The sequence below is a fragment of the Chionomys nivalis genome, chromosome 11, assembly GCF_950005125.1.
Source record: "Chionomys nivalis chromosome 11, mChiNiv1.1, whole genome shotgun sequence".
NCBI lineage: Eukaryota > Metazoa > Chordata > Mammalia > Rodentia > Cricetidae > Chionomys > Chionomys nivalis.
In genome coordinates this window covers 45816844-45837210 of record NC_080096.1, presented here as the reverse complement: position 1 = coordinate 45837210, position 20367 = coordinate 45816844, and the positions used below count along the sequence as shown (strand labels likewise).

The 20367-nt window shown below is 46.8% G+C and overlaps 1 protein-coding gene across 2 annotated transcripts in view; it reads left to right on the top strand.

The window, feature by feature from the left end:
• Ak4 (adenylate kinase 4) overlaps positions 1–20367 on the top strand; it is a 53416-nt gene that overhangs the window by 13014 nt on the left and 20035 nt on the right. The window contains exon 2 of one of the 2 annotated variants that reach the window (XM_057785285.1): positions 18947–19063. In XM_057785285.1, coding sequence (XP_057641268.1) covers positions 18947–19063 — 117 coding nt within the window. Of the gene's footprint in view, positions 1–18943; positions 19064–20367 lie in introns of both variants that reach the window. The other variant, XM_057785284.1, reaches the window with a different exon arrangement.

The following is a 20367-nucleotide window of genomic DNA, read 5'->3' as shown; positions in this document are numbered from 1 at the left end:
TGGGATTATAGCTGGACTGACCTAGCTCGCTTGCTCGCTCTCTCCTTCCCCCCCATCTTTCCCCTCCCTCCTTCCCTTCCATTCTATCCATCCATCCATTCATCCATCCTTCCTTTCTTCTGAGTGTTTGTATGTGTGTGCATGTATACATATGTAGTATGTGGGAGTGGTTATGTGTTCTGTGCAGTCAGGAGAAAAACTGCTTTTGATTTTGAATGAGTGAATTCCTGAAGAATTCTACAGAATAACTAACAAGGAACAAAAAAGTAACAGACAGCTAACAAGACATCAGATCTGGAGCTCAAACCCCGTTTTCCGGTGGAGATGCCTGGTGTAGCCCAGTTGAGCAAATCAGAGACTCACCAACGTCCAGCAGAGATCGACTGAGGAAACCGAGGCAGTCGGTTGGAGTTTGCTACTGAGCCTTCTCTCCATGGCTGAGCTTCCCATGACTGAACTGCTGACCTCCTTGGCCACTGTGCCCACTTTATCATGGACTAGACACTAGTAACATATGGTGGAAATGGTTTGCCTTCTGGCTGTTTTCAACACACATGGTGGTTTTACCTGTGGGCTGTTGTGGTGTTCTTGTCCTTCCTGGTATAGAGTTAGGGGGACCAGATCATCCCTAGAAAAGGAGCCTTGGATTTAAAGTGGGCCTGGAATGGAGGGGAGGACAGCCTCTCTTCAGAGCTATTGTCCCAGTGAGCTCACACAGCACAGGACAGTTTACCAGTATCCCTGTGTCTGTATGTGTCCACGTTTGCGCGTTTGCTTTCTAGGGGTCAAATTCGGGTGTTGCTCCTCGGAAGCCATTCAGCTGTTTTTGTTTTTCTTTAAGATAGGGCCTCACTGGGATCTGGGACTCACCAGTTGGTTAGGCTGGCTGGCCAGGGAGCCTCAGGAATCCCATTGTCTCTCTCTCTAGAGCAGTGAATGCAAGCATATGTCATCATGCAACTTTTTTTATGTGTAGTGGGATTGAGCTGAAGTCCTCATGCTTGTGGCAAGCGCTTCCTGACCGAGTTATTTTATCTACCTAGCTCCTAGGTTATTTTTCTTTTGGTTTTTAATACAGGGTCTCACTATGTAGACCAGACTGGCATCAACTAAAGGCCTGCCTTTTCTGAGACATATGGTTTGCCTCTATAGACTGGGGACTCCTTATGCTGCCTAGGGCCTTGAACAACTCCTGACACCGAGTGCTGGGATTGCAAATGTGAAATGTGAGCCACCATTTAATTTTTTCTTTTTTTTTTTTTTGCCATGACTCCATTTTGATGGCCACTACCAGCTGCTGCCAGTAGCTAAATTGGAACTGTTTTAGCTGTTGAGGGCTTCCTATTGTCTTCCACTTTCTCTCAATTTTCATGTTATTTCAGGCATTCTGAAGACGATCCTAGCCGGCTTAGCCTGTAAAAGCTCCTGATATATATAACCAGTTGTTGTAGCTCACAACTGCATTCTTGTACTCAAGAAGCAGGAGTAGAAGGATCAATGAATGCAAGTCCAGTTCTAGTCTGCAAAGTGAGTCCCGGGTCTGCTCCAAAGAGATCCATAGTGAGGCACTGTCTAACTGCCGTTTTCTTCCCACTAAAGCTCATAGTATCTGAGTGCGTGCCTGTGTGTGTGTGTGTGTGATCAGACCCAAATGTCAGACTCCAACTCCCAACTCCTCAGGGTACTCATTTTGTTCTTCAGAGCTGGAAATCCTTCCAACTCTTTTTGGTATGTGTATATGTGCTTGTGAATTTGAACCCATGTATTGTGTTTGGGGGTCATTCTCCACTTCAGGCTTCATCCATCTTTTGTTTGTTTTTTTTCCATGTAGGGTTTCTCTGTTTAATTTTGTGAGTATAAGTGAGTTCCTGCCTGCCTGCCTGCATGTATGTATGAGCACCACATGTGCACCTGGGTCCCTTAGAGGTCAGACGAGGATGCTGGATGTTCTGTAATGAATCATAGGCAGTGAACCACCATATGGGTGGGTGCTGGGAATGGTACCCCACATTCTGCAGGAGCAACCAGTGAACCACTGAGTCATCTCTAGCTCTCCTCCTCACTTTTTGAGTATCTCACTTTCTTGAAACTCGTCAGTTAAGTTCACTGGGTACAGAGCCCCAGGGGTCCTCCTGTCTCCCTACTGCTGGGATTGCAAACACAAGCCACCCTTGTGACTTTTTCTTTTAATGTGGATACTTTGTATCGACCTGTTCTCAAGCTCATCTGTCAAGCACTTTACTACTGGAAATCTCCCCAGCCCTGTATTGGTAACTCTAAATTCCGAAGCAGTATTTGTTTCAGCTAAAGGTTTATGATGTAGGTACCCCCTCCATCTCACCTTGGGCTCCCAGTGGCGCCCACCCCAGCTCTGTGACCTTAGGTGAGGCTGCCAACCTTTGAGTGTTCACCTACAGATACAGGATGGCAGAGCTACCTTGGAGGAGTTCTTAAGTGTTGGCAGGGCTCGGACTAGAGTGAGGCAAGTTGGGCACTGCTGATAGAGATGTGGGGGATACTGAGAAATCAGCTTCCGTGTAAGTGTTGGGAATTGAATCCTGATCCTCAAGAATACAGCGCCATCTCTCCAGTCCCATACTTTTCTTTTTAAGATTTCATATTTAATTTGTGCTTGCACTCACATGCATGTATGTTCGTCTGTATGTGCATGTGTGGGTGCCTGCAGAGGTCGGAAGAGCAGGTGTTGGCTCCCATGTATCTAGTGGGACAGGCAGTTGTGAACTGTCCGATGTGGATCCTGAGATCTGATCTTTGTTAGATTAGAAAAGGCTCTTAACTACCGAGCTAGCTCTCTGGCCCCAATAAGGTTTTTAAAAAACAATTTGTTTAAAAATTAGGTGTACATGTATGTCTGTGCAGGCACCCAAGAAGGCCAGAAGAGGTCCTTTGAAACTGCCTTTAAGAGGCAGTTGTGATCTGCCTGAGTTGAGAGCTGGGAACTGAACTTGGGTCCTGTAAGAGCAGTACTTGTTCTTAACTGCTGAGCATCTTTGAAACGGGTTTTGTTTTTTTTTTTTTGTTTCTGTTTTAAACCCAGATTGGTAGCTCATGCCTACAGTCCTAACACTTGGGAAGCCAAAGCAGGAGGATTGCTGTGAGTTAGAGTCCAACCTAGCTTATATAATAAATTTCAGGACAGCTTGGACTACCTTATCTCAAAAATAAATAAAAAACCTCCAGTGACATAGGTAGTAGTTTAACAAATGAGCAAAATACCAAGAGTTTTGTTTATTTAATTATTGTTATTATTTGAGACAGAGTTTCTCTGTGTAGCTCTGACTCTGTAGAGCAGGCTGGTCTCGAACTCACAGAGATCTGCCTGCCTCTGCCTCCCTCAGTGCTGGAATTAAAGGCATGTATGTACTACCACCACCCGGGAGAGTCTTTTTTTTTTTTTTTGGTTTTTCGAGACAGGGTTTCTCTGTGGCTTTGGAGCCTGTCCTGGAACTAGCTCTTGTAGACCAGGCTGGTCTCGAACTCACAGAGATCCGCCTGTCTCTGCCTCCCAAGTGCTGGGATTAAAGGCGTGCGCCACCACCGCCCGGCCCGGGAGAGTCTTTTTACCATGCTCAGGCTAGGGCACATGGAAGTAGGAGGCTCTTCAGATCCAGTGACACCCTTGGAACCTAGTGTAGGTACAGGTTAGTACAGTACACAACTCCTTTGAGCTTCAGGGCTCCAGAGATCCTTCCATATCAGCCCGTGGGGCAGGTAGCTGGTTCTGTAGGTGCATACATTGCATCCAGCTCAGAATGGCAGTTTGAGGTCAGGAGGTCCTAGCACTTGAGGGGTTGAGTCAAGAGGAAAATGGGGAGATAATGAACAGCCTGGGTTATGGAGCATGCATGAGCTCGTGTATGGTGGTCAGGGAAGAACTTTTGGAAGGTCTCTTCTCTCCTTACTCCATGTGGGACCTGGGGGCAAGGACCTTTATCCACTGAAACTCCTCAAAGACTCCACAAGTTAAACTTTTTAAGTAAAGAGCAGACCTAACAAACTTGAGAACTGAGCTGAAGAAGTGCAAGGTTAAGCCCTGCTTTGAGTTACAATTTTGGGAGCTTTTTATTTTAGCTTTTGGCATTTTTTTTCGTACTGAGAAATATTTCCATCAGTGGGCCTGCTGAGTGTGCATCTGGCATCTGTAGTGGGCCCAGTTATGATGGAAGCTCAGGATTGCTGGAGTTGGAGATAAACCTGAACTCAAGGTCGGCCTGGGCTAGAGAGTGAATTCGTCACCCAGACCTCAGAGGAAAATTATAGTATATGCCATCGTCCCCATCTGTCTGGCCAGTGGGGGCTAAGGCAGGAGGCTGTGAATCCTTGTCTTGCGCTAGAGGTGTTTTGAATGTCATGTTGCAGCACTGTGTACCCCGGCCCATGTGCAGAGGAGCCGAGCCCAGCCTGCTGCCTGCAACTGCATTCCCCCCTCTGAGGTGATGGTGAAAGGCAGTCGCAGGTGGTGGCTGAGCTCTAGCTGCAACTGCTGTCGTCTGCAGGACGTTCTAAGGACAAAGGCCAGGAGCTCACTGGAGCTGGCAAATGTGTCTCTGGACTGTAGGATTTTTTTTTTTTTTTGTGGTTCTGGTTCTGCTTTTGTTTACTTATTGTTTTTCTCCTCCCCCCACACCATTCCCCCTCCCTCTCGATACTGAAGAGCAGTCCAAATTCCCTGCCCTGCGGGAAGACGAAGGTCTTCTATCTACGTCCAGGAAGGTGAGCGTCTAAACAGGCTAAGCTCCCACAAAGCCAGTTCATGTATTAGGATCAAAACCTAGTGCCATTGTCCTTGGCTTCTCATCAGCCTTCATTGTCCGCCATGCTCAGAGAGTCCAGTTTCAACCCATGCTTATTCAGTCCCAGACCAGCTGGCCTTGGTGGGCTCCCAATAAATCAGTTCCACTGTCACAGTGGGTGGGTGCACCCCTCGTGGTCCTGATTTCCTTGCTCATGTTCTCCCTCCTTCTGCTCCTCATTTGGACCTTAAGGGCTCAGACCGTTGCTCCAAATTGAGTCTCTGTCTCTACCTCGATCCATTGCCAGATGAAGGTTCTAAGGTGATATGTAAGATATTCATCAGTATAGGATAGGGTCATTTCAGGTTCCCTCTCCTCAGTTGCCCAAGGTACTAGCTGGGGACATCTCCCTGGTCATCTGCGAGCCCCTCTAGAGTCGTCTCTTGCCAACCCTAAAATGGCTCCCTTAGTTAGGATATATACTTCGCTGCTCCCGTATCCACCCTTCCTATATCCCAACCATCCCAATCCCCCGAGCTCTCCCCATCCTCCCCTTCTCACGTTTCTCATCCCATTTCCCCTTTGCGCCTTGCCACCTCACCCGCAAGTTCCCAGTTTTTGCCCCGCAATCTTGTCTACTTCCCCTATCCAGGCTGTCTAGCAACAAGTGGCCACTGAAGGGAGGCCGTAAGAGGGTGTGTTGAACCAGCTCCACAACTTCTAGGAAAGGCCCGAGTGTTAGGCGGCGTGGCCCTTAGGACGCCATCATGGCTGCTCCCTCTCAGGTCCCTGCTCTAGTGGTCTCATGGTGACCACTATATAGTGTCCTCTTCTGAGATAAGTTCTTGCTGTGTAGACTAGGCTGGCCTAGAGCCCATTCCTCTTCTGCTTCAGCCTCCCCCAAGTTGCTAGGATTGTGGGTATTGCACTACTGTGCCCAACTCGATAATTTTCAGGTTTATTTCACAGGTTTATTTTACTGATAATCTACACAACGTAAGTGTAGTTGCCCTTAGAAGGTCATACAAAAGACAAGGAAAAAATAGACTAAAAAAAAAATCATCAAAATGGGCATAAAAAGTGGTAGCATTTGTTTTATGTGCCTGAGTGTTTTGCCTGTGTATATTTGTACCATGTATGCCATGATGCCCTAGGGACAAGAAGAAGCCATTGGATCCCCTAGAGCTGGAGTTATAAAAGTTTGTTAGCTTCCAGCTGGATGCTGGGAATTGAACCCAGATCCTCTGGAAAGCAACCAGTGCTCTTAATCATTGAGCCCTATCTTTAGCCTCATAGATTGAAAAAACTCGGCATGTTTGCACATGTATGTGCATGCCACAACATGTGTGTGGAGATCAGAGGACAACTGTGGGCCTTGTTTGATATTTTAAGCTGCAAAGCAGCGGAGTCTATTTATACCTTTGAAGTGGAGTGGCTTTAAAAGAACTTAATTTTATTGGCTGCTTTATTCCATCGCCGCCTTGGCTGGTGAGGAGTGTATAGTGCCTGGGCTGTAGTCAGCTCTGGAGGCTCTTAGGTGGCCTGGTTTATAATAAGGAAAAAGGGAGGGAAGTCATTGTTGCAAATCCATCATTCTCTTTATGCACCCTTTGGAGAGCAGCCCGGGCAGTTCTGAATGTGTGCGCCTGCGTTGTTTTTCTCCTCTCTCTGGCAGTGGAATAAGTGTGAACATTCTGAAGTGTCTCTAAAATTAGGCTCCCTGCTAGCGCATTCAGCTTCAGGTATGTGCCGTTTGAAAGAGCAATGCGGGTTTGGAGACCAGAGATTTGTTTAAACTCACTGGTTGAAGTCGAGGGGCTGGGACCCTCTAGGCCACTGAGGGAATCACCTTGGGATGTCTAGAACCTGTTGGAATAGAAATAACCATGAGAACGGAGGGTTCCCCCCAGAGAGCAGGCTGGATGTTCACTGTTTCTTTTTTGGTTTAATTTTATTTCATGCATATGGGTGTTTTCTCTGCATGCGTGTGTGTCTGTGTGCCACTTGCACGCCCGGTGCCTGAGAAAGCCAGAAGAGGGCATTGGGTTCCTTTGGAACTGGCGTTGAGGTGTTTGTGAGCCACTGTGGGTGTTGGGATCAAACCCGTGCCCGCAGCAAGAGCACCAGTGCTCCTAGGCCAGTGCAGCCTGAGATTTTTCGAGAGATTGTTAAATCTCAATACAAATCCTGGTCACGTGTTGTGTCATTCTGGGGAGGCTACGAAGGGAGTAGATGCAATTGGTACCCAGCCTGGTCCTAACAGAGTTGACTAATTCTCCGGTCCTCAGCACTGTCTGTTAACACAGAAAAGATGCAAGTCAGGCTGACTCCGTGGTTAAGAGCACAGGACCTGAGTTCAGTTCCCTGGAACGCCGCGAGTGGATCACACCTGCCTGTATCCTTTTATCAGCTCTAGGAGATTTAACACCTGACACTCACATGCACACCCCTTCCTCGTAATTAAAATTATCCCTCACATGATTAAAAAATAATGGAAATAAATCTCTTTTTTTTTTTTTTGGTTTTTCGAGACAGGGTTTCTCTGTGGCTTTTGGAGCCTGTCCTGGAACTAGCTCTTGTAGACCAGGCTGGTCTCGAACTCACAGAGATCCACCTGCCTCTGCCTCCCAAGTGCTGGGATTAAAGGCGTGCGCCACCACCGCCCGGCTTGGAAATAAATCTTAAAAAACATGGTGATACATGACTAATATCAGCTATTTGGGTGTCTGAGGCAGGAGGATAACACGTTAAAGGCCTATCGTGCCTGCTGAGCTAGTTCAAAGATAAGACTGACCTCGTCAACTTAGTGAAGGTCAGGGATGTAACTTGTGGAAGAATTCTCTTTTCTTTCTTTTTGTTTTTTTTTGAAATAGGGTTTTTCTGTAGCTTTAGAGCCTGTCTTGGAACTAGCTTTTGTAGACCAGGCTGGCTTCAAACTCACAGAGATCCTCCTGCCTCTGTCTCCTGAGTGCTGGGATTAAAGGCATTAGCCACCGAGGAATTCTTTAGCATGAAGCCCAAAGAAAAGACAGGATCCAGACCCGTCCTCCCATGGCTCAGGCCCATTCCCTATGAGGGAGCTTTAGTCCTATGGGTCGAGACCCCTTTGGGGACCTTTTCACAGGGGTTGCCGTCGGAAAACACAGGTGCTATAATTCATGACAGCAGCAAAATTACAGTTAGGAAGTAGCAACAAAAAACGTTCCGGTTGGGGGTGAGCACAGCATATGGAGCTGTGTTAAAGGGTCACAGCTTCAGGAAGGTTGAAAACCAGTCTCCCCCTGTCCCCCCTTTCTTCAGATTTCCTGCTTGCCTGGAAATTCACTTCTGCTTTCCAGTCTTTCTTTACTACGTGACTTCATCCTGTGTCGGACACTGTTCTCGTAACTTCCTTCCCTCAAGCACCTTGATAGTGACGTGCTTGTACAGGAGGGTTGGGGCACTGGGGGTCTGAGCCTGTTAGCAGCATCACTCTGGCGTAGGTTATTAGTCACCACTGTCCCGGCCTCCGTACACCCTCCAGACGTTATCTGTCCTGCCCTAGAGGTCTTGCTCTGCCCTGCTGGAGGCTCTGCCTTTTGTGCGTCCCACTTCCAGGCTTCCAGTACTGGCTGCTTTTTTTACCCAGAGCCTTTCTCCCTCTCTGACTCCCCAGGTAAACCCTGCCTCTGTCTGCTGGTTCAAATGCCCACCTGGTTGTGTTCCTTGAACAGCCAGACTAGAGGAAGTAGAAGGAGCTTGGACAATTGGTATTTTAAAAACTTGATTAAAATTTTAGAATAGAGCTATCCTCCCCATAAGGATCTCTAAGAAAGGGAGGACCATTATAAATACCATTTTTGGTTGTCATTTGTTTTTATATTTAGTGTGTGTGTGTGTGGTGTGTGTGTGTGTGGTGTGTGTGTGTGAATTGTGAAACCTAGTCCTCTACTTCTACCCCGCGGGTCCCAGAGAGATCTAAGGTTGTAAGCCTTGGTGTCAATCACTTTTACCTTCAGGTACATTTGCTAGCTCCAAAGCTTGCCTTTCTCCTTGCTGGAGGAAGATCTTGGCTTGTTAGTTATATTCACCAGCACCGTCATCACCACTGGTGCATCTCATTCTAGCTTCCTTTTCTTGCTCTTTATTTTTACCATTGGAAAAAATTGCCAGGCCAGGCATGGTGGCGTGTGCCTATTCTGGCACTTGGGAGGTTGAGGCAGGAGGACCACTAACTAGTTTTCTGCCAGCCTAGGGCACATACAAGGTCTTGCTTTGTAAAAAGATGATGGAGGCTGGAAAGGGGGCTCAGTGGTTAGCACTGGCTGCACTTGCAGAGAACCCAGGTTCAGTTTGCGGCACCCACGTGGCTCACAACTGTCACTTCGTTTCCAGGAGCTCCCATGCTCTCTGCTAGCCTCTTTGGGCACGAGGCACAAAAACTGTGCACGGACGTAATATACAGGCAAAACCCTCACACGCGTAAAATAATAACTAAAAAACATGGTGGGACATCTGGTTCCCTGAGACGAACCTCTTCCTCTTAGCACAGGAAAGGGTTGCTTGGGTGAACAAGACTGCAGACTGGAACTGAGAGTGTTAGTTGCATGAGGATGTTGGCAGGGAAGGCCTTCGGAGGCTTCTCTCTAGTGACGTGTCCACAGTATGGACTCTGGGATCCCATTATGTGGAAGCCAAGTGTTGGGAAACATCTTGACTTTTGAAACTGTGAACTAGGAGCAGTAGTGTAACGGCAGCCTAGCTCTCACAAAGAAGAAAAGGAAACTGTAGCCAGGGGTAGGAACTGTTTTTTTTTTTTCTCCCCTGAACCGTTTTTTTCTCTATAGCCCTGGCTGTCCTGGAACTCCACTCTGTAGATCAAGCTGGCCTCGAACTCAAAGATGCACCTGCAGCTGCCTCCTGAGTGGTGGGATTAAAGGCGTACACCACCACCACCCCACAGGAAAACACTCTTAAAGATAAGACCATGTCTGTAACCCAGAATGGCCCAGGCATCACGTTCTTACCCCTAATAGAAGAAGCTTCACTTAGAAACTAAGATGTCAGCATTTGACGGGCTGAGTTTGATGCTACACGTCATGAACTACAGGGCGCAAAACCCTCCTGGGCTACACAGTACAATCGGGAACCTGTCTCAGCAAAGCAAAACAAAACAAGAAAAAAAGGAAGGAAATCAAGCATAATATAAAGTTTATACGTTTTTATGTAAAACGTTTTTTCAGGGATAAGATCTTGCTGTGTAGCCCAGGGTGATCTCAAACATGTTGTAACCCACCCGCCTTACCTGTGTGTGCCACCATGCCCAGCTAACATCTTTTAGTTTGAAAAAATCAAATAATAGCCTTCCTTATAGAGGAACAATCACTGGTCAGTCCTTGGTGTTTTCTTTTTAAGTTTACTTATTTTGAAAGGTTTTACATTTCTTTTATCTATGTGTATGTATATCTGTTTGGCTGTGTGCCACATGTATGTGAATACCTACAGAAGCCGGAAGAGGGCATCGGATTTCCTGGAGGTGGAATTATTTGAGGTGTCTGACATGCGTGCTGGGAACTGAACCCCGGTCTTCTGCAAGGGCAGCAGCAGCTCTCAGCAGCTCCTAACTGCAGAGCCCTCCCTCTCCAGCCAGGTACTTAGTGCCCAGTGACTACTGCTGTCGCTCTCGCTACCAGGTGCTTTTGTTGAGGACCGAGGGCAGGTTGGCTTGTCAGTGTCCCTCAGTGGCCCAGGAAATGCTCTGGGAAGTCCTCAACCTCAGCTTTTGCCTGCCCTCCCAGCCTGCTTTGAGAGGCTATGTGCTGGGCACATCTTTGGCTTGTGATTTTAGTTCTCCATCAGGTTATTATGAGAACACTGGGGAACAGAAAGGGGCAAAGCCATGCGCTGGCAGCTGTGTGGCAGCTTGTACCACCTGCGCAGATGGCGTGGAGAACAGTGGCTCCTTTGGCTGATCCACAGCCAAGATCCTTTCCCGCTCAGGAGGTGGCCCCGCCAACTGTTCGTCAGCCTACTACCACGGAATGGGTCAGATTAAAAATGAAATTCTTCTCTGTCCTCTGAATGGGGGGCAGTCCTTGGGCTGGGATCAGGTTACTAGGAGATTGGTTTTTGTTTTTTTGCCGAGAAAATCAAGCCCTCCAGGAAGGAAAGGAGTAGAATCCCAGTTCTCGGGACTGTTGTGCCTGGTACGGTGGGTACCAGGGCCTGAGCCTGAAAAGATGCTTCAATCCTCTGAGCCTGTAGGCTTCAAGTTCTGACTGGCTTCCAGAGTGCTCGTCCCTGTCTGTTTCCTTGTGATCTTCTGCTGTCTCTGGTTTTCTCGGCTGTGTGAGCTGCAGTGTGTGGTGCCGACTGCCCCAGATACACGTGGTGTGGGTGTTTCATGAAGTTCACATGTTCTGATCCTGGGCCAAGAAAATCCTCAGCATGTAGATGTCTGCATTGGCCTGGCTTATGGAATCCACCATCTTTATGATTTATTAAGTTTTTTTTTTTTTTTTTTTTTTTAAATGAGGGCTTGTACTGTTGAGTTCTTCCGAGTCCATGGGAGGGGTCAGATGATTGATGTGCTGCAGGGGGGGCTCCACAGCAGATCCTCTGTGGTGGGTGTTCCTTCCTCTGCCATGCTCACATTCCCCTGTCCAGAATCACGGCTGTTGTCCCTGTGTCCCCATGCCTTGGCTGTTAGAGGAACAGACCCTTTGCCAACACATTTGTGGGCCCAGACTACAAAATACTGATTTCAAGTGCATGAAATATCCATTCTGATTGGAGAGAAGGGGGAAGCAAAGCACCGACCCTAAACTCTCCAGGCCAAGTGCAATCGAAAGAACCTGAAATTGACACCAGTTACTGTGTGAGGCGTGCCGCTGCCTGCCTGAGTTCTAACTCCACTCCTTTAATCCAGAAGGCTCCAGTGGCTGGTGCCTCATCTGCCCGTAGAAACAGACTCTTAGCCATTAGCATCCTTCTTGCATCGTGGGAACCTCGGGATGAAAGAGAGCGGGTGTAGTTTGAAGAGTGTTTGGGTGAGAGTGGATTGTCACCCTACAACTTTGACACGACGTCCAAGGGTCTAAATTTCCATGATGAGCACATCAGGCAGCCGTGAGAATCTGAGGCCTGATGAGTGACGGTCTACTCGGGTCGTTGGGGCAGAGTTGGAATCAGAATTCTGGACCCAGATGCCTGCTGCTCTCAGCTGCTGGACAACTTCGAGGACTCTTGGGTCATGTTTGCTTCTGTAGCTGTTGTTTTTTTATTCTTTGATTCTTTTTTCACTCTTTGGGGGCCTGCCACCCAACTCCACCCACTGCCACAATGACACACAGATTATTATTATTATTATTATTTTGTTTTTTTGAGACAGGGTTTCTCTATGGCTTTGGGGCCTATCCTGGAATTAGCTCTTGTAGACCAGGCTGGCCTCGAACTCCTGCCTCAGCCTCCCAAGTGCTGGAACTAAAAGCACCATGCGGTTGCTGGGAATTGAACTCAGGAACTCTGGAAGAGCAGTCAGTGCTCTTAACCTGAGCCATCTCTCCAGCCCCACTCCTGTATATATTAAATTCACGCTGACTCCGTGGCTGGCTATGTGGCTGGGTGGCTGGCCCCTAGCATCCTCCTTTCCTTGATCTCTTGCTCTTATCTTTCTCCCGGATTTCTCCTGTTTCTCTGCCTGCAAGCCCCACCTATTCTTTCTCCTGCCTTGCTGTTAGCCGTTTTTTTGGACCATTCAGGTGTTTTAGACAGGCAAAGAATCACAGTTTCACAGAGTTAAACACATGCAGCTTAAAAGGTACAACACATCTTTACATCATTAAACAAATGTTCCACAGCACAAACAGATGCAACACATCTTAAAATAATAATCCACAACATGCTTCTTTGGTCATTGTAAACCATCCCAGTCTTTGAAAAGACATTGGTGGGATGTGAATCACAAATTCTTTCCCTTTTCATCTTAAGTGATACAGTGATTTCATACATTTTGCTTAAATGTAGGCTAAAAAACAAAATTTCTTTTATCATTGCATAAATGGTCACACAGACTCAGATAACTGAATATTTTACCACACAGGAAACAGGTTCCAACCAGTGGTCTTCCCCCTTCCACCCCCATCTCTCAAAGAGCTAAATGATATCATCTAAGCCTATGAGGAGGTGTGGAGGCATGACTTGGCCCCACAGGGGTCTTTAGGACAACTTATGATGTCCTAAAATAAAAATGAAGAAGATTAAATTTTTGAGTTCCAAGTTTTAAAAATTGTAAGTTATAAATCTACCTCTGTCATGTTCCTTAGGAAAGCTCGAGAGTCACCAGGCTTGGAGTTTTGTAGATAAACCTTATCTGTGTGTTTTGCAGACACTAAGAAGGGAGGCACAGGCACAGGCTGGAGAGAGGCAGCTGGATTTTCTCTGTGCTGTTGGATAGAACCCTGAGCAACTACATGTTAGTTTGAGAGTGGTAGGTGTTTCTTTAGGATGATCCATAGGAGTCCTAAGAGTTTGAAATCTTTAAGAGTGGACACAGACATTTTGTGGGTGTTGAAGGATGTCAGCTCCAAGAAGAGCTCCTTGTGATCAGACTTCAAAGAGGCAGTGTAACCTGTGGTGATGATGTTGCCACATCAGTTTGTACAGACCCAAAATAGTCTTTGTGAGACCGACAGAATGCACTTAATGCTTAAATCAGTAATCTCAGAGCTTGCCAGAGAATTGGGTTGGAAGATAGCATTTAAAGCTTTGTCATGTAGAAAATGTTTGATTCTTTGTGTGCAGATGAGGCATCTCTGAACTTCGGAGTTGTTGTAAGTTGACAATGGATTTGGGTGGGTGTCATGTGTTTGTTATGTGAGCAGCAGGATTATAGGGAGGACTCAGTATTTTTCAAGTAAGTACCTAAGTATTCTTGCACATGGAAAGAGAAAGAACTTAGTCTTTAGGATCACAAAGCTACAGTTTGGGACTCAATTTTGTCCCTTCCACGTTGCGTTTGGTACTCACAGGCTGTGCAGCCTTGGGAAGGAATTGGCTCCTTGCCAGGTCTTTTTCTCAGAGGCATTGAATGGGCACAGAAAGTTTGTCTTGAGTGACCCAGCCAAGCATCGTGGGAAGTTACTGCATGGTAGGCATTTGACTAGCTTGTCTTCTGAATCCAACTTGCTCTCATTTGGTCAGAACAAAGACAGACAGATACACACAGAGAGAAGACGGCAGTTAATGCGTTTTCTAGCCTGAGAAAGAGAACATTACTGGTAACTTTTAAATGTCCCTTTCCACTCCTGCTCTTGCCAGCCACTGCCCTGTATCTTATATTCTTGATTTTCCCATAAAATTTTGCCAGATGTAACTCATCTTTACAGTAATTTTGTGTGATTTTTAACTTTTGTATTACTGCCAGATTCTGTAGGAAGAAGAACACAAGGCTTCCCTATGGTGGAATCTTGCCAATAAATCACAGATGAGCATTGCCTAGGTCGCCTCTCTGTCGCTGTGGTTAAAACTCCATGACCAGGGATCTTAGGAGCTGATGAAACTTTCTTAGAAGTATGAGTTTGGAAGGATGAGCCACTTGGCTTAAGCTCTGTAGATTTTAAGTCTAAAAAGACGTGCCAGGGAGGTGACACACATCTCGAATCCCAGCACATGGGAGGTTGAATGACACACATGGGTTTCTAGTTAGAGGCCAGTCTGTGTGACTTAGAGGTACCCCTTCTTCTAGCTGGCATCCCCACCCCCCACCCAGTGTGTGGATAAAGGAGAGGGAGAAACAGTGGAGGGAGGGGGCTGGGATGGGAGAGCGCAATGTTTGGAGTCCCTGGGAAATTGGATGAATGCTGTAATTCATCTAAACATGTTGCCATTATCTTTCCCTGGCTAGTGCAGGTGCAGGGACGGTCCTTGGAGTAACCTGTGTCTTGTGACAAGATGCTCTCTTCTCGTGCACTTCCTTCGTGGGCCGGATCCCGTGGTTGCGAGTCTTAGTTGTGTGTTGTGTCAGGGTAGTGGATGTGCTACGGGTCTGCTTCAGAGGGAGGCCACAACTGTCTGAAACAGTTGGGAAAGTTTGCTGCTCTCAGTTACATATCGGACTCTGAGTGCTGGAAGTCTTCCACGGGGGTTATTTTAAGCTTCCTTTGGATCAAACCAAGGTACTCAAGGGCTCCTTCCCTTGCTTCCCTTGCTTCTGTTTCTTGTGTCAGGTTTTTGTCTTAGGCTTGGGGCTCTCACAGCTTCCCATTCCAATGTCACGTTGCCCTGTTCCGTGGCATACACCTCTGTTGAAGGCACTACCCATGCCGTCTTGAGGTTCTTTGTTTTCCATGGAGGGCCCTACCAACACCAAGCCCCTCGATCAAAGTAGCTGGCCTTTGGTCTGGGAGTGATTGTTCTAAAGCTGCTTTAAATGCCATGCCCTTCAGAGTCACCTACATGCGGTCCCATATCTTGCTGGTCTGCTCTCCATCATGAGTGCCTGAAGTATTTCCATGTATGGCGGGTGCCTCAAACACCTGCAGTGTTGCTCCCCATGTGCCTGCTCTGTTTCCTCTCGTTAGTGATTGCTCAGTGACTGTGCACTTGCCTGCGTGTGTGAAGCTCTGGGTTCACCCCCAGCACTGCCAGTATTAACACATGTCAGTCACCTAGCCAACTGCTGATCATTCCTAGTGCCTCAGCCCCTTTGAACAAGTTGCTATCTGGGATATGTGACAGTAGCTCTTTGGGAGGGTCTCATGTAGTAGCCCAGACTGGCCTGCAATTCCTTGTATAGCCAAGGATGACCTTGAACTTCTCTTCAGTGATTCTCTGCACTACTCTGCCTTGAGACTGTCTCCCTGGCCTTGAATACACCTACCTCAGCTTTGCCTGTGGGTTAGTAGCTCCGTTCTGCTAGAGAATTTACTTTTCATTCATTCATAACGTGCACCAAGTTTTCATGAACACTGAAAGTACTATATATATATATTTGAATTTTTTGGAATTTTTTGGATTTTGGTTCCTGTCCTGGAACTAGCTCTTGTAGACCAGGTTGGCCTCGAACTCACAGAGATCCGCCTGCCTCTGCCGCCTCCCGAGTGCTGGGATTAAAGGCGTGCGCCACCACCGCCCGGCCTGAAAGTACAATATTGAACCAAGTCTCAGTCTGTCTGCTTTGTCTTTCTGCTTCTTCCTCCTCCTCCCCCACTTGCTTCCTTCTCACTGTGTGCACACACTTGTGTGCGTGTGAGTGTGTAAACAGAGTCAGAAAGAAGTTACTTTGGAGGGAGGGAGTTGGGGTTGCTCACGGGCATAGAACTTGTTTCTGGGATTAGGATCTTTCTGAAATTAGGCTCTGGTGCAGTGTCCCCCGGCAGTGGAGGGCTGCCTTTTAGACACAGGCCGTGGGTATGTTGCAAAGAACAGTAACAGCTGGAACTAAAGTCTTAGCTCGGCGCTGGTAACAGTTGTTCAACACTAGCGTGTACTAAAAGTCACTGGGTGGTTTGCCATAAAGTGGAAGTTTTATGGTGTGTGAATCATGCCAATACCTGGAGGTGAGGACATTGGTGAGGACTTTAGGACAGCACGGGACCACCTGAAGCATAGTGTTGTGGTCAGGTCCTCAGCTAACGGGTGTCATTGTTCTCTGGGAAATAAATTTCCCCATTGCTGTCAGTAAGCCGGCACTCTTCCTCGCAGCTGTATACCCAAAGCATCACCCACCACATAGTTCTGAGTTATACGAATGATTCCTTCAAAATTTGTGTCCGTGTGCATACATGTGTATACCTACCACGGCGAGGTGTGTCTGGGGACAACTTTGGGAATCAGTTCTTTTCTCCCACCATTTCGGTCCTAGGGACCCTCAGGTCCTCTACTGGTTAAGCCTGGCAGCAAGTACCTTCACCTACTGAGCCGTCTCAGGCGCCCGTAGCTACAAACATTAGAAAGTGCATCCTTGCGTACGGCTGAGTCTAGGTTCTTCTGCTGCCATGTTACCTGACCTCCAGGCTTGGGATGCCTTGACCGTGCTGCAGTTGGTTGTCTCTAGACAGGGTCTCTGTAGCCCAGATAGCCTCCCAGTTGTGACCTTCTCGCCTTAACCCTCCAACAGCTGTGATTAGGCATATGCCACCGTATCTGGTTTGGGCCTGTGTTTTATTTTTAATTAAAATAGGATTTAATCATTTCTTCCATCTTCTCTCACCTCTAATACCTCCTATATTCAAACACCCCCCCCCCCACGCGCGCGCGCTCAAATTCCTGGCTTCTTTATTATTGTCATATATACCCGTGCACACAAATACATAGTCAGGAGTAGTGGTGCTTTCAGGAAGCAGGCAGGCGGAGCTCTGAGTTCTGTTTGAGGCCAACTTGGGCTCTGTAGCGAGTTACAGGATGGCCAGGTAGGGCTACATAGAGACTGCCTGTCTCTAAAGGGGGAAGAAGAAAAGAATGAGTGCATATATACATGGAACCCATCGAGTCTGTTTTCGTTTGCTTTTAGGGCTGAACACTTGGCGTTGGAGAAATAGTTGGAGAATATTTAATTCATTCTCTCTCTCTCTCATCAGTCATCATCAGTCTGTAACTCTATGTGTGGTGCTCCAAGAGATTTCCCCGTCTGTGTTGATTAGCTGGAGACATTACTGTTCAGGTATATTGTTGATTACGTGGCTGTAGTTGTCATGTTGGAAGGCACAATCTTATAGCAGATTTCTGGTCCTGTGGCTCTAATCTTTCTTTGCCCTCTTCCAGGATGTTCCCTGAGCCTTAGGTGGAGAGGTTGTGTGGTAGATGTATCAGTTGGGGCTGGATAGCTCATGTGGACCTGAATTTTTAGCTTCCCTAAATTAGGGATTGAGTGATTATCGAGATTTCCACAGTCTGTGGTTCAGTGCTTCACTTGAGGATAGAAATAGAGACTCAAGCTGGGGATGCAGTGCATCTATGCAAATTCAAGGGGAGAATGGGGCTAAAACGCTTCTCGGGTACTTTCCTATAATATTGTGAGATACTCCACTCATTCTGTTTATATGTTTATCCATACTTCCCTGGCACCCCCCCCCACTGTTAATATTCTTAGATACCTGCCTGCCCCCCTGCTAGTCATCTGCCCATCCATCCTAGTGTGCCGGTGTGTGCCATGGCTTGAGTGGAGGGAGGAGGCAGTTTGCTGGTGTCTGTTCTCTCTACCCCGTGGGTCCCAAGTTGTTGAAGTCCCAGGTAATCAGGTTTGGCAGCGAGTGTCTTTTAGCCGTGTCACCTACCTGGTTTTGTGGTTATGTAAGAACCTAATGCCTGTGCATATGTGGCTTTTAGTGGTTCAGATCCCCTCCCAGCAGAGGACTTCATTTTTTGTAGAAATGAATGTTCAGTTCTTAGAAATAGGTAGGTTTAACCCCGTCCTTTGCCAGTCTTATATACAGGTTCCTATATACAAGAAATTGTTTTTCTCTGAAGTATGTTTTTAAGATTCACATCCTTTTACAAAGTTGGCAGTTCACTAATAACACCAAATGACCATTACATGACAATCTATGTTGTCACTAGATAACATCTGATTATTGTGGCTCAGGAAAAGAAACACGTGCATGCGTGAGTGTGTGTGTGTGTGTGTGTGTTTATATGTGTGTACGTTGTGCGTTAAAGTCCTGGAGACGGATCTTTCTAACGTAGCCTCATTTTAAATCCTTGATCCTTCCACCTTGGTCTGCTGAGTGTTGGGATAACAGGTGTGGACTGTCATGCCTTCCTATGTGTTTTGTTGTTGTTGTTTTGAGACAGGTCTAACTGGCCTGGAATTTGCTTTGTTGAACAGACCAGCCTCATTTTCAGAAATATACCTGCCTCTATTTCCCCAGTGTCTGAATAAAGTCACATGCTAATTGAAATGGTTTCTTTCCCTCTGGTCCCCCAGGGGATGGTTGAGCCTTCTTCAATCTTCCCACACTGCCTGATGAATACCTGTTTGGAGGGGGAGGGGTCCGGTAGGGTGGGTGGGTTTTGGGCTTTCTTTCAAGATGGTGTCTTCCTGTGCAGTTCTGGCTGTCCTGGAACTCACCTGCCTCTGCCTTCCAAGTGCTGGGATAATGAACTTCTGACCCTCCTGCCTCTACCAAGTGCTGGGATTACAGGCTCGTGCCAATACACCCATCTTGACAACCTTCTTGAGTGTTTGTTTTTTCATCCCCTCTTTTAAACAGAAGTTGGCGACACAGCAAAGCAGTACCTAGAAAAAGGTCTTTTGGTTCCAGATCATGTGATCACACGCCTCATGGTGTCAGAATTGGAGACCCGGAGCACCGAACACTGGCTGTTAGACGGTGAGTGGGTACTGGGCAGGCTGGACTTTAGCACTCTCTTGATTACTCTCGTAAGTTTTTACAGTTTATGATAATATATAATTTGACAACATGGGAACCCAGTGTGATGTCTCCTTAGTTTTCTACCTGGTGACCATTAGCTGGAAAGCTTTGACTTGAGAGAAGCATGCTGCCATTGCCTTACTTCCATGGTGTCCGTGACGAGGTTACACTGGGTACCATCTTACAGCACTTGGGAGTCAGATGCAGGTGGATCTCTGTGAGTTTGAGGCCAGCCTGGTCTACAGAGCTAGTTTCAGGATAGGCTACAGAGAAACCCTGTCTTGAAACCCACCTCCCTCCAAAAAAAATTGGTAGCCTTAGCCAGGGGATACCTGTTATCTCTGCACTTGGAAGGCTGAGGCAGGTGATTACAGCAGGTTGTAAGCCACTCTGGGTTTACAGGTTCTAGGCCACAGGATCACAGAGTGGGGTCTTTGTGAGGCAGTATAGTATTCTTATGGTCCAGCCATTCAATTGTTGTGAAATATTAAAGATGTGTTATTCACTTAATTTGTAGATTATTTGCTTCTTGATGCAAAGATATGTCGCTTTCTTTGTTGCATTTGTAACTCTGAAGCTGTGTTACTTTGTCTAAAATACCCGATTGGTTTATTAAAGAGCTGAACGGCCAATAGCTAGGCAGGATAAGTAGGTGGGGCTGGCAGGCGGAGAAAATAAGTAAGACAAGATGGGAGAAGGTGAGAACACCAGGGGCCAGCCACCCAGCTAGCTAAGGAGTAAGAAGAAAGGTATATAGTGTGAAGAATGGTAAAAGCCCAGAGGCAAAAGATAGATGGGATAACTTAAATTAAGAAACACTAGCCAGAAACAAGCCAAGCTAAGGCTGGGCATTCATAAGTAATAATAAGTGTCTGTGAATTTATTTGGGAGCTGAGTAGTGGGCACCCAAAGAGCAAAGATTAAAATAACCACCTACATTCCATTCTGAATTTTTACCCAGGGATGTGTCTTCAAGGATGTTTATTTGACCTCCCTTTTGGTAAATAGTTTAAGACACCCTTTTTTTTTTTTAAAACAAACAAAAAAAGGTGCTAATAGCTGTCTCAGGAAAGGAGTAAGCTGTATAAAGAAACAATTAAAAAAAAAAGCTACAAATACTGTAAGAGAAAACACGTATTTTATGGTTCTCCAAGGATGAAAGAATGGTTAATTTTTTGGGAGGTGAATGGGTGTCTGGAGAGGGCTCAGTGGTTAAGAGCATTTGCTCTTGCAAAGGACCTAAGTTTGGTTCCCAGCATACA